Source organism: Amblyomma americanum, chromosome 10, assembly GCF_052857255.1.
Source record: "Amblyomma americanum isolate KBUSLIRL-KWMA chromosome 10, ASM5285725v1, whole genome shotgun sequence".
Taxonomy (NCBI): domain Eukaryota; kingdom Metazoa; phylum Arthropoda; class Arachnida; order Ixodida; family Ixodidae; genus Amblyomma; species Amblyomma americanum.
In genome coordinates this window covers 63,475,733-63,492,097 of record NC_135506.1, presented here as the reverse complement: position 1 = coordinate 63,492,097, position 16,365 = coordinate 63,475,733, and the positions used below count along the sequence as shown (strand labels likewise).

Here is a 16,365-nt window from a genome sequence, read left to right as displayed (position 1 = left end):
CATGGCTGCTTTACGAGATACTGCTTCAGCCTCATACATGAGGATAGATACGTGCTTTCTGAGGCTTCTGCTGTAATCCACTTTACCATAATTGGCCCCCTAGGCATGAGGTTTAACGAAAGCAGTCAGAAATTTTCGTAGAACTGCGTCCCAAGTGTGGCGCGACTGTGCGCTGCCGCCTAAGCAAGTATGCCTTAACAATGGTTTTACTGTACTGCGTTAGTTGTGCAGTGTTCTGATTTGTTAGTGATGAATGTTGGCTACATTGGATGAGAAGAATTTTTTCAAGGACAGTTGTCTTGATGCAGTCTTTCATTTTGCTCTTCCGCCCCCATGCAGTGAGAAGCCATGCCGCTACTTCCAGGAGGGTCGGGGAGAATGCCCATTTGCGGGTGCTTGCTTTTACAAGCACACATATCCGGATGGAAGCAAGGCCGTCATGCCACCCCCGCGGCCGCGCCGTAGGCAGAACCACAATGGCGAGCTTGAGATCATGGAGGTATGTGCAGTTTTGAGCTGGTGGAGCATGCACCTGTAAAAATGGTTTGCTTGATGGTGTCTCGTATTCACTCATGCATCGGTCGATATGTTGCGCAAGTCAGGCCTGCAACTTTGGGAATTGTACAGGTACGGGCTGACCAGTGAAAGTGCATAAGATGACTAAGGAGTAGAGTCGCCCATTTTCGGTGGAGGTTGTCACATTGCAGAAATGCTGGCATTTGTCTGCAGCAGACTCTGCTCTTTTGTGACTATGCGGTAGCACCGTCTGGATTGAGAGCTACTCATTGCCAGCTGATATGTGCTTGAATTAGAGAAAACCTAGTGCCAAAACCATGCAGACCACAAGGACGAACGACGACGAGGCACAGGCGCTATAGTCACAACTGAATTTTTATTGAAGCCAGGATGGCGCTTATACAGGGTGAAGCTTCAAGGGGAGAGAAAGGTGACAAGGAGAAGGCAACATTGCTTTGCAGAAACGGGCAGGGAGCCAAAAATCACCAAGAAAAAGAAAAAATTACATGATAACTGAGGCAAAAAGAGATAAAGGAGTTCTTGTGTGATTTTTGGCTCCCTGCCCGTTTCTGCGAAGCGATGTTGCCTTTGTTCGCCTTCTCCTCCTTGTCACCTTTCTCTCCCCTTGAAGCTTCACCCTGGCTTCAATAAAAATTCAGTTGTGAGTATAGTGCCTGTGCCTCGTCGTCGTTCGTTCTTGTGGTTTGCATGGTTTTGGCGCTAGGTTTTCTCTAATTCAAGCATGCACCAACTAGCCCAAAAAGAGGTGTTAATGATATGTGCTGTAATAGTGGTGTTCTAGCACTAACTGGAACTAGATGGCAGTGTTGGCTTTTCTAGAAAATTTTGTTTTGTCTGGATTTGACAAAGTGTAGACGTTTACCACTGTTTCTTTAGATAGGTTCTTTTTAATTGCTTTACCATATATCTGGCCGTAGAGGCGATCTCGGACTGCCGTGGAAATTTATGGGAGAACAAGGTACTAAACAGGGGTGTTAGGCATATTCTTGTCAATTCACATTCAAAACCCCACAACACTGGCCACCATGAATAATAACTGTACGTTCTTGCTTGAGTGAGTCAGTGCTGCGCATCAACATATTTTTTTCTCTGTTGCATTAACTTGCCGGTGTGTAGCAGAGTTTTACAAGGCTCACTCTAATAATTGTTCGGGGAGACCGTGCTCCTGTGGCAGGCATGTTTAAGGTTTTCCTGTCTACTGTGTGGTTTGTAACATGTTATTGCGTCTTTCCTACAAATTGCAGCGCCTGTACCTGTGGGATTTTCTGGATGTTGCTGACAGTCACATGTTTGCACCTTTCAACCTGGAGGATGTGTTCGAGATCCTGTCGGAGACTGAGGAGTCGGACTCGGACTGGAGCGACATCGACATCCTCCTGAACTGAAGGCGGAAAGAGAAGCCCAACGCGCCTCGCCTTCCCTCTCCCCCCACCCTTTGGCATCTTCTTTACCTTCCTTGGACGCCGTGGTTTGAGAGTGCCCCCTTCCTTCTTCCCGGTTGTTTAGAATGGAATGCACCCAACGCATTTCTCTTCCCCCTCCCCTCAAGTCTTGGCCACCTTGTAGCTCTTCCAAACCACCGGAAATTGGGGCGACAACCTTCTTTGAGTAGAAAAAGGCAGCCACCAAAAAAAAAAAAAATTATCTTGCACACACTTGCGTGCACATGCGCTTTCTTCAGAACTCTTCTTGCTGTGATTTTTTTGCTTTGTCACCGGCCAGGTGCTAGGCAACTTTTGGAGCAGTCTCATCAGTCAGAAATGTAATCCTGTGGTGTGTCTTCCTTGCCTACTCTTTTTTCTTTTTGCACAGGAACAACAAGAGCAGAAAGGCGTTGAGTTTTGGGTTGATTTTTCATGTTTGCATTTCTTTTGTAAAGAGTTTGTTGAGAAAGCTTCCTTAATGAAATGGAAAAAGTGCTTTTGTATAACTTGTCAGCTTTTTTTTGTTTTGCCTTGAAGTCATACATCACAGGGCTTTCCATTGCATCATCTGTAGCTAGCAAGATGTCCTCCGCTTGTGTTGTACCCCCCCCCCCCCCCCCTTCTCCACCCAATCTCCTTGCTGCGCCAAAGGCAGGAGACTGCTTACTAGAGTAAGATAAACTAGATTTTGAAGAGATTTATAACACCACAGAGAGAGAGATAAGTCAGATGCACAATAAACATTCATAAACTATGCCTTGTTCCTACACCACCTTGTGTGCGTGTGTTTGTGCATCCCACGCAGTATTCTCCGCTGCGCACCTCTTTTCCCAAAGTGCGGGCATGCTGAACTAATCGTCTCCGTTTTGTGATTGTCATTATCTCGAGGTGTGGTGTGTGTGTGTGCACGTGCGTGCTTGCGAACCGCTCTCCCCCATCTTGAAGTACAATGCATAGCGTGCCTATCTTTATGAGAAAGAGAGTTGTTGCAGTGTTTTAAAGATGATGCTTGCTTATTTATTGCCACGTTCGCAAATGTTCAAACACTCAAACACATGGCGGTGACTGCAGCTGCGAGGAGATGGAGGCGCAGCTTGTGAAGTGTACAGATTAGAGCAGCCACTGAAGGAGATACGGCTTGTGGGAGTGCGTACAGAGTTTATTGAAGTGAATTGTCCGTGGTACTCGGAGGTGAGCTGCGTCTCTCGGGGAGCAAAAAAATCGCCAGAACGGCAAGCCGTGATGCATGTTGGCACCCCTCTGTACACATGGCTGCTTTCAAATGAGTGTCCGGTGAGCGTGAACTGGCATCAAATAAAGCTAGTGTCTCTCAAACATCTCTCTTGCTGTGTTTTGTGATGACCTTGCCTACAAAACGCTATGACGTCAAGCTTTCTTCGGTTTGCTTGTTTTGACTTCAGCCAGAATGTCTGGAAGGCTCTTGAGGAGTTCTTCAGAGGTCATGGTAAAGTCACTCTCGAACCAAATCTCTTTCAGCTTGCTGAGGATTGTTGCAAACCGGGGTCCACTTCTCAAACCTCGTTCAAGAAGCATGTTGCCATTCACTGGAAACTTGGGGACATCCCAGCACCTGAAACGATCAAGCAACTCTGCTTCAGCGCGGTACTTGAGCACTTCACAGATCCACTCCTGGACGTCACCTATTTTGCCTTTGGTTGTAAACAGAAGCGCCTGGTACGGCTTCAATTTGTCTTCAAACGACTTGTGGTCTTCCCTGTGTTGCACAACAAAGAGCGCCAAGTCGCGCTCGTACGCGGACAGCTTTAGCCTGGCGTGCATTTTCGTCACTTCCGCGTCGTTCTGCAACAACGCTGCTAGAAGGGTGGTCGGCTGCGGCGCGAGCTGCTTCGACGCGTCGCACACTTTGCTGAACTCGTCCAGGTCCGGTGAGTCGGGCAGGCCCAGGAACGGCGCCGCACCGACGTCGACGATCCGGCACACCAGCTCCTTGTTGAAGTTTCCGACGAGAATCTTCTTCAGCTCCGTCCATATGCGCTCGCCCGAGATGCGTGCGAGGCCACCCACGTTCTCTCGGATCGCGGTGAGTATCTCCGGCTCGTGGTTGTCCGGTTCGACAGCTATGCGTCCGTAGAAACGGAAATAACGCAGTATCCGGAGGTAGTCCTCTTGGATTCGCTGCACCGGGTCGCCGACGAAGACGACCCTCCGCTTCTCCAAGTCTTCGACGCCGTGGAAGTAGTCGTACACTGTCCCGTCCAGGCCCAGGAACAACGCGTTAACCGTCAGGTCGCGACGGTTCGCGTCCGTCTGCCAATCCGTGGTGAACTCTACCTCGGCGTGCCGACCGTCCGTCACCACATCCACGCGCAAAGTGGTCACTTCGAAGTTGGTCTTGTCGTTGATGCGCGCAGTGATGGTGCCGTGCTTCTCGCCCTTGCTGTTGATCATGCGCACTCCCTCGTTCTCGAACATCTCCTTCATCTCAGTTGGCGTCGCGGTCGTCGCGAAGTCCAGGTCGTGCGGCTGTTTGTGCATCAGCAGGTCCCGAACCGCACCGCCGGCGATGCGGAGCTCGTGACCGTGTCGCTTGAAAATATCGACGAGCTCTTTCACCTCGGGCGTGAACAGCGCGCGGAACTGAGGGCTGTCGAGCTTCATGGTTCGCAGCAACGGCCGATTGCCGCAGGACGCTGCCGAGCCGCGGAAGTCCACGCGACGGTAGCAGCACCGGCGCACGACTGCACTGACGATTTTGCGGCGCCAGGCCTGAAACATGAGACAACGCTATTCGTCAGCCTTCCGGACCGCCCTCCTTACGGTTTTTAAAAATGCATGCTTCCTTTGGGGGCAGATTAGACTAATTGCACTACGGCACATCAAAAACGGACACCAAAACACGGCAACAGCAGACCAAACTCACGCGGCCGCGGTTGCACTTCTCTCCGAAGCGGCAACGGCTTCGCAACCGTGGATTGGCTTCATGCGTTCATTGTAGTCGCGTGTTCATTTGCATTTTTAAAACAAAAATGCTTGATTGAAGCTTATCTTGCCACTAAAGAAATAAAAGTTTGTTTCAAATAGCAGTTAATTCTTGCGCTACTTTACAAAATTTCTTGAAATAAGTTATCCTAAGTCAGGCCAGTTTCGACTTTCGGAGCCAGTTACTTCAAAATGGCGGCGGCAACAGTTGAAACGGCGAAAAGAGCTGCTAGCGACCAAGAAATCGGAGATGAAGCGAAAAAGGCGAAGCTGGACAGCGATGCGTGTGCTTTCCAGCACCTGTCGTCTTTCAAAGATTTCAAGCCGCGCCGCGTGCTGAGCGAGGACGCGCGAGCCAAGTTTATGGCCGTGGAAGGCACATTCGGCGATTCGTCCGACACTGCCGTCGTAGTCGTCGAGAAGACCCCCTTCAGCAAAGAAAATTACGAGCTTTTCCTCACAGCCGACACGAAGCTTGAAGAAACGTTCCACAACGACATCTACACTTCCTACGGAGGCCGAGTGACCACAGCACTGAACGGTAATCACAAGGCGCTGCTGACGCTGCCGACTGCGTGTTCTTGTCACTTTCTGTCGAGACGCTCTCATAGCTTTCGTTTATTTTATTTCTCAATTTTCTGTAGCACTCACCGCCACCGTGATATGTCCCGCGACTCAAAAGCACGTCGACAAGTACCTCTTCAAGGCGCAGCACATGATCACCGAAACGCCAGAACTCTACAAGAAAGTGACCGAGCCTTACATCGTGTCTCAGCAGCTGTCGTTGCAGGTGCGCCGCATTTTTTCGTTTTGTTCCGTACATCCGCTCGCCGCTTCATTCAGTTGCGGTTTTTTAAATGTGTCGGCACATTACCATTACTTCTGAATTTCGTTTCCGTCTGAAGTGTTTCGCTTCAGCACTTATCATCGTTGTTGTTACATGCATTAGTAACAATTCGCCGGCAGCATTTAATCTTGACTAACCTACATGAAGCAAACCGCCTGCTGATTGAAGATTTGTTTGCTGACTTGCTTTGAATGATGCTAATGATGCGTGCTTGAACAGTAGTGTGATACAGATGAAGTGTGGCAAGTGCGCTGCACGCACTCGCGCGCATGGGGGAGAGAGAAGACGACGGAGTAGGAGAATACAGATCGGCTCGACCGTATGCTACGTGTACTGTTTCATTGCTAATTATCATTACTACGATACAACATATTTTGGCGACGAGGATGCTGTTTTGATTCGGGACCTTCACGTGGCCTGCTCACCATCCGTCATGAGCTTTTCTGGGCTTCAGCCACCACCACTCTTTCTTCCGACTCCTGGTCGTCCTGCCCTTCCATGGGAGCAATGGCAGCTGGCGTTCCGGAATTACATGCTGGCCTCTGGTGCCTCTACTCTGGGCGCGGACAGGCGGAAGGCCATCCTGCTGAATTGCCTCGGACTGGAAGGTCAGCGCATTTTTTATACATATACATTGACGTCGCCGTCGTCCACTCCAGCGCCTACAGCTGCGGCTTCGCACTCCGGTGACGAGGCGCCCCGCCTTGACGAATTTGATGCGGCGATATCCATCCTGTCGGAGCATTACAAATCGTCCGTGAATGTAATCGCCGCACGTCATCGCTTTCGCCGTCGAGTTCAGGCTCCAGGAGAGACAACCGATGAGTACGTCGCTGTCCTTTGCAGCCTTGTCGGCGACTGCGGGTTTGGGACCATGGCGGACGATATGATCAGGGACCAGCTGGTGGAGAAGACCTCGAGTTGCCATCTGCGTGAGCGCCTACTCATGGAAGGCTCCTCCTTGACTCTGTCGCGCGCCATGCTCCTTGCTCGACAGTGTGAGCAAGCTTCCCGGGAAGCCAGGGCTGAGGAGGACGCTCCAGTACATCGTGTGAGATGCGAGCGCGGATCGAGACAAACACCACCTCAGGCCATTGCTGCAAGTGCCAAAGTCAACCATCACAACCTGCTGCTGCAATACCAGAGCGCATGTGCTACCGCTGCGGTTCTACAACTCACCTAGCGAACAACCCTGCATGCCGAGCCCGCAACCGCAAGTGTCGTTGGTGCGGCAAGGTGGGCCATTTCGACTCTCTCTGCAAGTCGTCCGACCGTCCTGTTCAAGTTCAGCAAGTTGCAGATACTGCTGACACATCGTCGATGCCGGATGGCTCCAGCAGTGCGTCTATTCTCAATGTTGGAAGTCAAAAAAACGGAATTTTCGCCTCAGTCCTAATTGAAGGCAAGTTCATCCGCTTCCTGATTGACACCGGCTCATCTGTGTCAATTATTTCTGAAGATCTATACCACCGATTCTTCGCTAAATGTTTCCCGCTTAAATCAACTGCAGTTTAACTATTGGACTATTCTAAGTCTCGGATTATAGTCCAAGGGTGTTTTGTTGCCACAGCAAAGTTCCACGACCATACCGCCTGCATCCTGTTGTACGTTGTCTCGGGAGGCACAACGCTGCTGGGCCTGGATTCCATTGCCGCTCTACAAATGAAGATCAAAGGTGCATCGTTGGAATGTCTTTCCATGACACCTGATATGCCTCTGTTACCTCCTGAGCTACGTCCACACTTCGAACATCTCTTCTCCAAGGAACTCGGAGTTGCTCGTGGCTACGTGCACAAAGTCAGAGTGCAGGATTCCATTTCTCCTGTTGCTTGCAAGCTCCGACGGCTGCCGTTTGCCATTCGTCAGAAGGTGTCCGAGGAACTCCAGAAGCTTGAAGCTCAAGACATCATTGAACGGGTCGACGCTTCCAAGTGGATTTCACCCATAGTCGTGGCTCGGAAAAAAGATGGCTCCATCCGAATGTGCGTCGATTTGCGTGAGCCGAACAAGGCTATTGTGGTCGACAGTTTTCCTTTGCCTCAAACGGAAGAACTTCTACATAGCTTGGCCGGGTCACAGCGTTTTTCGAAGTTGGACCTTGCCTCGGCTTACCATCAAGTACCACTTAGCCCTGAGAGTCGGGAATTGACCACATTCATTACCCATGATGGCCTCTTCCGCTTCAAACGAGTGTGTTTCGGCCTTGCTTCGGCGCCTTCGGCTTTTCAGATGATGATGCACTTAATTTTAAAAGGGTTCAAAGGTGTCCTCTTCTACATCGACGACATCATAGTCCATGGCACCTCCCGACAGGAGCACCTGACCAACCTTCGTGCTGTTCTCGAGCGCCTGTCCCAAGCCGGACTCAAGCTCAACCACAAATGTGTCTTCGATGTTCCGAGGCTCACTTTATTGGGGCATGTTGTCAGCGGTGAAGGACTGTTTCCGCTTTCTTCTGCCATCGAGGCGATTACGAAGGCTCCGACTCCATCTAACATCAGCGATCTTCGCTCCCTCCTTGGACTTGCGGGTTTCTACTCCAAGTTTATCCCGCATTACTCCGACGTCGTTGAGCCTATGCGCGCCCTACTTCGAGGCAGCGACTCCGCCTTCACTTGGACTGCTACTGCGGATTCAAGCTTCAAACTACTGAAGTCCATGTTGACGTCATGTGACGTGTTGCATTTTTTTGATCCTGCCCTTCCCGTGGTCGTAACGACTGACGCTTCCGGATATGGCCTTGGGGCAGTGCTTCAGCAAGACAACGGCCATTCCCTGCAAACTGTTGCGTTTGCCTCCCGTACCTTGACACCCCAAGAAAGAAAGTACTCTGTTGGTGAACGTGAGGCCCTAGCTTGCGTTTGGGCGTGCGAACGGTGGCACATGTATTTGTGGGGCCGGCCTTTTGTTCTACGCACCGACCACAGTGCACTTGTCATTTTGCTGTCGACGAAAGGAACGGGCCATCGGCCGTTGCGAATTTCACGTTGGTCGGCTCGCCTGTTGTGCTACAACTACACTGTAGAGTACCGCAAAGGCAATGACAACTCTGTTGCGGATGCTCTGTCTCGCCTTCCCTTACCGACCACATCGTGCAGTGAGCCCAGTGAGTTCGACGCCAGTGACAACGACTTCGTCTGCCTGCTATCGCCAGCCGTGACTCTACAAGAGCTTCAAGAGGCAACCATCAGCGACGCGGCAGTTGCTCAAGCCATTCAGTTTACATCGGCGTCATGGCCGGACAAGAAATCCCTACCGGAGAACCTTAGGCCATACTATCTCCTGCGCTCGGAGCTGTCCGTCGTGCAAGGCGTCTTGTACCGAGGTGACAGGCTCGTCGTTCCCGAAAGTTTGCGCCGACGCCTCATGGACATCGCGCACGAGTCACACCCCGGGATCAGCCGCACGAAAAGTCGACTGCGAGAGCTCTACTGGTGGCCGCGAATGGATGAGCACGTCGAAGAAATGGTACGGACATGCGTCGTGTGCCAGTCCTGTGACAAATCGGCTCGTCCGGTGGCAGCTCCTCTGCAACCTGTCGCCTTCTCAGAGAAACCTTGGGATAAGGTTGCCATTGATATCGTGGGGCCTTTCGACCAAGCTCTCAGTGGCTGCCGCTTCGCGATTACTCTCATGGATTATTACAGTAAGTGGCCAGAAGTTGTCTTCGCTGATGCCATCACAACTCAAACCGTTCAAGAATTCCTGCTTGGCCTCTTCGCTCGTGAGGGTTACCCTCAAGAGATTGTCTCTGACCACGGACCTCAATTTTCATCGATGGCCATGCAAACTTTCCTCCGCGAACGGGGGATACGCCATTGCTACTCTTCAGTGTACCATCCCCAAGCTAATGGACTCGTTGAACGATTCAATCGAGTGCTTAAGTCCTACATTCAGCTGGCTCTGTGCGAGCGACGCGACCTACGTACAGCGATTGTGGACTACCTCGGTGTCTACCGCTGTACGCCCCATGCCACGACAGGAATTGCACCAGCTGTCCTACTTCATGGCCGGTTGACCCGCACAAGACTTAACGTCGTAGGACTGCCGGATTAGTCCTTCTCAATGGATCCGACAAAAGCGCTTAAGCTTTTGCGGCAGAGGCTTGACGAGAAACAAGCGCAATACAAGCTTTATGCGGACCAGCGGAGTGGCGCCCAGTGTCGTGACTTTCAGATTGGCCAGTACGTGCGTGTCCGCAAACCAAATGTGCGAGGCAAACTGTCAGCTCGGTTTTCGGAGCCTCGGAAGGTTGTGGAGCAGCGTGGACCTGCATCTTATCTGCTGGATGATGGGCGAGCGTGGCACTCGTCCAAGTTTTCTGCGGTTCGCCCAGAAGTAGTTCAGCAGCAACTGTCCTCCTCAGCTCCAGCGCCCTTTTCGGTGATATTTCGCCGCCTATCGACGGCAACCGAATGCCGCCGCCCAGTCCACAGTCCGGAACCGTGGTCCAGGGTCCTTCTTCGGACGCGCCTTCAATCCATATGATGCCAGCCGTTCCGCCCGCTCCCGAATCGGCAGCCGCTCCTCAACCCTCGTGTAGTAAATCCACAGCGGCAACTGCGGCTTCACCTCCTGCGCCGCCTCGCCGAAGTACTCGCAAAAAGCGGCCCGCATGGTTCAAAGACTATGACATCCGCTAGACATTTTGTTTTTTTTAAGTGCGGCGGAAATGTGATAAAGATGAAGTGTGGCAAGTGCGCTGCACGCACTCGCGCGCATGGGGGAGAGAGAAGACGACGGAGTAGGAGAATACAGATCGGCTCGACCGTATGCTACGTGTACTGTTTCATTGCTAATTATCATTACTACGATACAACAAGTAGCTTGAGATCAAATGGGAAGACCCCGCCCGCGCCACTATTGTGTCGTAACGTTCGTTAAGGTGGGCTAAAAAAGTAATAAAAATAGTGCTCTGCCCTGTGTTGTAGTATTGTGATATATGTTGGAATTGGCAATAAAAAAGACAGTGCCCAGTAGTTGCCTGGTTCTACGATGTATGGCTTTCGCACCGAAGGCTCTCAAAGTGGCCGGCACACCTGCTTGGAGAACAGTTCGCCTCACAAAATGCTGGTTATTTCCGTGCGAGCTTTGTATGCTGTCGTTCTGTAGGAATTGCATTCAAGCCCATCTAACTTCGAACCGTGTGATGCTATACATACAATATGTGATTCGGGCGTCAGACCGGAGAGCCTGGAGAGGCAATTTTGAAGTGTTGTTTATGTACATGTAAATCATTGGGCGCGCCAAAAGGTAACTAAAAGTAATTTTTGAAGAAGGATAAAAATCTACAGTTGAAACGTGTAATAGGACAGAAACTGCATTATAGGCCAGATGTGCCTTGAAGCGTGCGTGTTTCTTTGTTATTGACTTTCTTTTTTCCCCAGTGGAGCTCCCGACGCGCGTTTATTTTTTGTAGTTTCTCAACCAACAAAACATGGCCTCTGATATCATTCTAAGGTCGGAGGTTAGAGAGAATGCTCATCATTAGAGCATTTCAATCACATTTGATTTTTAACTGTAGTCTGACGCATTAAAACTCCGTGGTTTGTCTTGTGGTCAGGAAAAATAAAAAGCATTGGAATGGTTCCCGTGTTATGATTCCAGACCTATTGCTGCTTTGAGTGGTATTTGAACAACTTCGGAACACAGTCTCTGAAGGGATAGCGAGGTGCTACCATTACTACTTAAAGCAGTTGATGACCCCAGATCCGGACCATGAGAGTGCAATATATCTAGGATAAGAATGGGGTAAGGCGCATTCTGGCAGATGTACTCTCAGATCATCATTAGCAGCAGTTCACCAGTATCCCTCAAGAGGAAAGTGTATAACAGCTATATCTTACTGATACCTATGGAGTAGAAACGTGGAGGCTAACGAAAAGGTTTCAACCTAAATTAAAGAGAGCGCACTGAGTTATGGAATGTAAAATGGTAGGTGCACTGTTAAGAGACAGGCAGGGACCCTGTAACAGGGGGCCAAGGGGGGCGCCACCCTCCCCCCCCCCCCCCCCAACATTTTTCCAGAGGTGGCAGTGCCCCCCTCCCCACCCAGTCTTAAATTGCTTGCACTTGGATCAGATTTCTGACAATTGAAACAGTTCAGTTCTAAGCACAGTGGAGCTGAGATACTTGGCTTCGTAGCCAGTTGTAAAGCGTTTCTTATATGGGTAACCTAAACCAGTCATGTCCCAACAGAAGTCGACTGTCTGACCCTTGTAAATGATCATGATTACCAGAATTTAAACAAACTATGCACAAAATTTTTTATCCAATTGATAACCCCTCGTACGCACATCTATAAAGCTGTCCATTTCAGCTCGTTTTGTATTGCCGTCAATGTTTATACCGTTTGATCGTTCGCATTCAAAACCGCCGGCACGCGGCTTTATCGTTTTGTTCTGTAATGCTAGATGCGACCAGAAGCGGCAGCGAGAGCAGTGTCAGGTATATCGAAGCAAAAGCGTAGTCAAAAGTAAAAGTTAAAGGGACCCTGAAGCAATTTTGATGGCCACATTCTAAAGAAACGAGTCTGTAGAGGTGGTTTTTTAAGCATTCAGGTCAAATTTAAAAGCTGTGCGTGTAGCCAATAATTAACACAACGTTTAGAAATTCGTGCTCGCAGGTTCTTAGCCGCCCCCTACCTCGATGACGTATAATGGGGAACCTGGGCTAGCCTCCTCATTGGGCTTGTCCAATTGACGTGAGCGCGATGGGGTGCAGTCCCTACCTGTTTTCTTTATATTTTTTTTGTGGCGCGTCAGCCTACATGAGCTTAGGTGGTGTGAGGAACAGAATCATTTTTAATCGCCGATATCTTCGGTACTAATGAAGCTAGCTTTAAGATTTTCTTCGGTGCGGTGACGAATGATGGAATACCGATCGCCTATTCGTTTTTCCTAACCTCAGTAACTATCATTTCATCGTCCCTTTAACAACGGGGGGAAAAGCGACTAAAGATAACAGGTTGGTGCTAAAGCTGAGTCAGAACTGTGGCCCATGGAACAAAGACACGCGGCAGTTTCACCCAAAACTAAAAACAGAAATTGACGCAAAAGCAGTGTCAGAACAATGTAGCAGAAGCAAGTGCCAAGATTATTATCGTTAAAAAAAAAGCAAATTCCTTGTCAGTCGGTAAAATGGAAGGTGTGCTCAAGCACTGTCTCCGGCTGTGGTAATCAGCAGTGCCTCAGTGATAACCCTTTCAAAAAGAGTACGAGCACGTGCTTTAGTCTTCATTCACGTATATAATAGCTCACACACTTTGTTGGTAGTTTCAGCGCCAGTCTCAGCCAACGCGGGAGGGGCGGGAGGCAGCACTGCCTAGCTCAGAAGGAGGACGTGAGCGTCATCTCATCGAATGAGCAAGGGTAGCAGCTTACGCCAGTGGAGTCCCAGACTTAGGACACAAACCTCCTAGAGTGATCACTCTACACCCTCCTCTTTCCCCCTTCTACCTGTACTACAATAAATACAGTGTGTTCCGCAATTAAAAGCGCGCCTTAGGCTGCACCTCACAGCTAAACTGGTGAATTGTTCGAGCTCAAATTTTGCAGAGAAGTGGCATTTGGTCGGAAAATTTGTGTTATGCCCCATTTGTTTGGAGTACATGCCTGAATCAATAAGAAGTCGTATATTCTCATCGCCTGCGGCGACGACGAATCTAACCAGGCCGCTTTCTCAGCGGCATTCGGCAAAGGAGGCGGGGGAGTGTTTTGCGGGAGGTTTGAGGATGCTGTACCACGAGTCTTCAAACTTAGTGCAGTTTTGGCCAGACTAAGCTTTTTGTGATCACTGATAAAGCAGTTACTGAGGAGTCTTCAAACCTCCTGCAAATTACCCCCCTCCTTCGCCTAATCTCCACAGTCGCCCACCGAGATGGCGCCACCAGCCTGTTTTGTTTTGTCGTCGCTGCAGACCATGCCAATATCCGTCTTTCTTATTGATTCAGGCGAGTACCCCAAACAAATGTGGTATAAAACGATTCTGCCGAGCAAATGCCATTTCTCTGCGAAATTTGAGCTCGAACAATTCGCTGGTTTAGCTGTGGGGTGCAGTCTAAGGCGCGCGTTTAAGAAATAGGAGCGCGTTTAAGTCTGTATTTTCATCATCATTTGCCTTTCGTCTGTCACCTTTGGGGCTGTCTCCCTTCTCTATGCAAAGCTACAAGCCTGCAAACGTTTTAACAGCCGCTTTTTTGCAGAACGAGACACAAGCATGTCATGAGGCCCGCATAGAATATTTAGGCGATTTCTTTATTGAATAAAAATGGCGAGTAACGTGTTAACGAAGCGGGGCGCTTTTTCGTGTTCCAGTGGGTGTACAACATCCTCGAGCACAAGAAGGAGTCCGAGCGCATCCTTTACGAGGACCCGGACCCGGAGACGGGCTTCGTCCTTCTTCCGGACATGAAGTGGGACACCAAGCAGCCCGAGAACCTGTATGTGCTCGTCATCTGCCACAAGAGGGGGATCCGGTCGCTGAGGGACCTGACGCCCGACCACCTGCCCCTCCTGCGGAACATCACCACCAAGGTCAACGTGAGTGAAGCATTATGGCCTCTATACTATCGCGCCGCACCACGTGTGAACGAGGTCTATTTTTCAGCACGGCACCCGACTACAGCGCCGTGAGCAGCAATGAAGAAATCTTCCCCTATGATGCCGTGGAGAAGAGGTGGTTTAAGGGGGAAGTGAGGGGTCCCAAAAGCCATACTGAACCATGGCTGAACCCCCATTTTACGGTGAAAAATAAGCTCCAAGAAATGCATTGTTGAAATGAGACCGGCACCTCCAAAAGTGACCCATAAATACCCCCCTGCTGTTGAGCCCTGCCATTGTAATCGTACCATTACGAAACACCGAGTGAAAATCCAGCCATGACCAGTGGCCAGTCTTCGGAGGTTGACAGATGGTGGCGCCGCCTGTGAGCAAGTTTTGTTTCTGCGCACGTGAGCGGTTCCTCTGGAAGCTACGGGTGGCGCGGTCAGAGCGGTCATTTTTCAAACATGGGCCCTGAGTTTAATGTGGGCCCTGACCTAAGAGTTTAGACATTTTTAAAAATAGGCTTTTTGAGTTAGAAGAGCACTGTTTTCGGCATAGGATTCTCAGCGGTGTAGTATATAAGAATACAGCTAAGATGTGTGAACTGAGAAGCTAGTTAACTAATATTAAATGTTAATTTTTGAACTATTACTGTTAGGCTCCTTAATTATTGAGAGGCATGCAGCCTGCCGTAAGTAATATCAGTTTTTAGATTAAAAAAATGGGGTTACCCTCGGCGCTGTGGCCAAACAAATTTTGGCTACATCGCGCCAAAATACATGCGCTTTCGAGAAGCTTGGAGGCAAAGTAATCTTTGCAGTGCACGTTATCCGTCGAAATAGCCAGTACTTGTCAGGCCACAGCGCCGAGGGAAGCCGCGTTTTTGAAATTCTAAAAACTGATATGATATTACTTACGGCAAGCCACATGCGTCTCAATAATCAAGGAGTCTAACAGTAATAGTTAAAAAGTTGACTATTGAATATTAGTTAACCAGCCTGCTAGTTAGCACATCTTAGCTGTATTTTGATGTACTAAACCGCTGACAATGCTACGCCGAAAAAAGCGCTTTTAACTCAAAAAGCCCATTTTTAAAATGTCTAAATTCTTAGGTGAAACACCTTGTATAATGTATAAATAGCTTTATTGAACGCTTCATAATGAGTGGACCCTTTCTGTGCGTAGTGTCACTGATGACATCCGGTTTTTGTAACCAGGCCTACCCTTACATCTCCATATTGTGTGCGAGTAGCCTAATATCTCGGTTTTCCGGCAGGCGGCGTTGGCGCTGCAGTTCGGCGTGCCCTCTCACCGGCTGCGCGGCTACCTGCACTACCAGCCGTCCTACTACCACCTGCACGTGCACTTCTCCGTGCTGGGCTTCGAGGCACCTGGCACGCAGGTGGAGAGGGCGCACCTGCTGACCACGGTCATCTCCAACCTGGAGACGTGCCCGGACTACTACCAGCGGGCCACGCTGGGCTTCACTGTAAAGGAAGGCGATGGGCTGCACGTCAAGTTCAAGGAGGCCAGCTACTTCGACTAGGACCACGGCAACGGGGCGACCGCAGCCTACCTTTCTGTTCCTCTTATTTCGCAATACGACCACTCGCCAGAAAGCTTTTACTACTTCTTTACGTTGTACTACTTCTTCCTGAGACCCTACGCTGATCAGCTTCACGGGCTCAGTGGTCATGGCGGTCGCCTGTTGAGCACCAGGCCTCTATATCGAATGCTGGTCGCTGTGACCGCATTTTGATACGGTGGAAATTGGTATAAACCTGGCCTTGGCAGCCACATTTCGATGAAGGCAAAACACAAAGGCGCCTGTGTGCTGTGTGATGTCAGTGCACATTAAAGATCCCCAGGTGGTTGAAATTATTCCAGAGCTCTCCACTACAGCACCTTTCTTCCTTCACTCACACTTTCCTCCCTTTCCTTATGGTGCAGTTGAGGTGTACACCGGGATGTAAGGCAGTTACTGTGCCATTTTCTTTCCTCAAAATCCAATTTTTCAATTACTCCGAAAGAAGTATTAGAAGAGTAAAATATG

The 16,365-nt window shown here is 49.8% G+C and overlaps 3 protein-coding genes across 4 annotated transcripts in view; 2 read left to right on the top strand and 1 right to left on the bottom strand.

Annotated features, from left to right (window-relative positions):
- LOC144107211 (E3 ubiquitin-protein ligase makorin-1-like) overlaps nt 1-3,298 on the top strand; it is a 37,776-nt gene extending 34,478 nt beyond the window's left edge. For both annotated transcript variants that reach the window (XM_077640218.1, XM_077640219.1), the window contains 2 exons: nt 340-499; nt 1,782-3,298. In XM_077640218.1, coding sequence (XP_077496344.1) covers nt 340-499; nt 1,782-1,922 — 301 coding nt within the window. In that variant the 3' untranslated portion in view covers nt 1,923-3,298. The remainder of the gene's footprint in view (nt 1-339; nt 500-1,781) is intronic.
- On the bottom strand, nt 3,292-4,889 carry LOC144107213 (CCA tRNA nucleotidyltransferase 1, mitochondrial). The gene has a single exon (XM_077640220.1). The coding sequence runs from the start codon at nt 4,716-4,718 to the stop codon at nt 3,348-3,350; it is 1,371 nt and encodes a 456-aa protein (XP_077496346.1). The 5' UTR covers nt 4,719-4,889; the 3' UTR covers nt 3,292-3,347.
- Nucleotides 4,890-5,087: 198 nt separating this feature from the next.
- Dcps (Decapping enzyme, scavenger) lies at nt 5,088-15,949 on the top strand. Its single transcript, XM_077639111.1, has 4 exons — nt 5,088-5,463; nt 5,567-5,712; nt 14,085-14,309; nt 15,589-15,949. Exons 1-4 carry the CDS (start codon nt 5,115-5,117, stop codon nt 15,856-15,858), a joined length of 990 nt encoding a protein of 329 aa, XP_077495237.1. The 5' UTR covers nt 5,088-5,114; the 3' UTR covers nt 15,859-15,949.
- Nucleotides 15,950-16,365: the final 416 nt, after the last annotated feature.

What these genes read in the sequence shown, in the direction of transcription:
- LOC144107213 (XM_077640220.1), bottom strand. Translation starts at nt 4,718, where the DNA reads ATGTTTCAGGCCTGGCGCCGCAAAATCGTCAGTGCAGTCGTGCGCCGG.
- Dcps (XM_077639111.1), top strand. Translation starts at nt 5,115, where the DNA reads ATGGCGGCGGCAACAGTTGAAACGGCGAAAAGAGCTGCTAGCGACCAA. An exon ending in CTCAGCAGCTGTCGTTGCAG is followed by an intron (nt 5,713 to 14,084) that starts GTGCGCCGCATT and finishes TTCGTGTTCCAG; the next exon opens with TGGGTGTACAACATCCTCGA. An exon ending in ACATCACCACCAAGGTCAAC is followed by an intron (nt 14,310 to 15,588) that starts GTGAGTGAAGCA and finishes GTTTTCCGGCAG; the next exon opens with GCGGCGTTGGCGCTGCAGTT.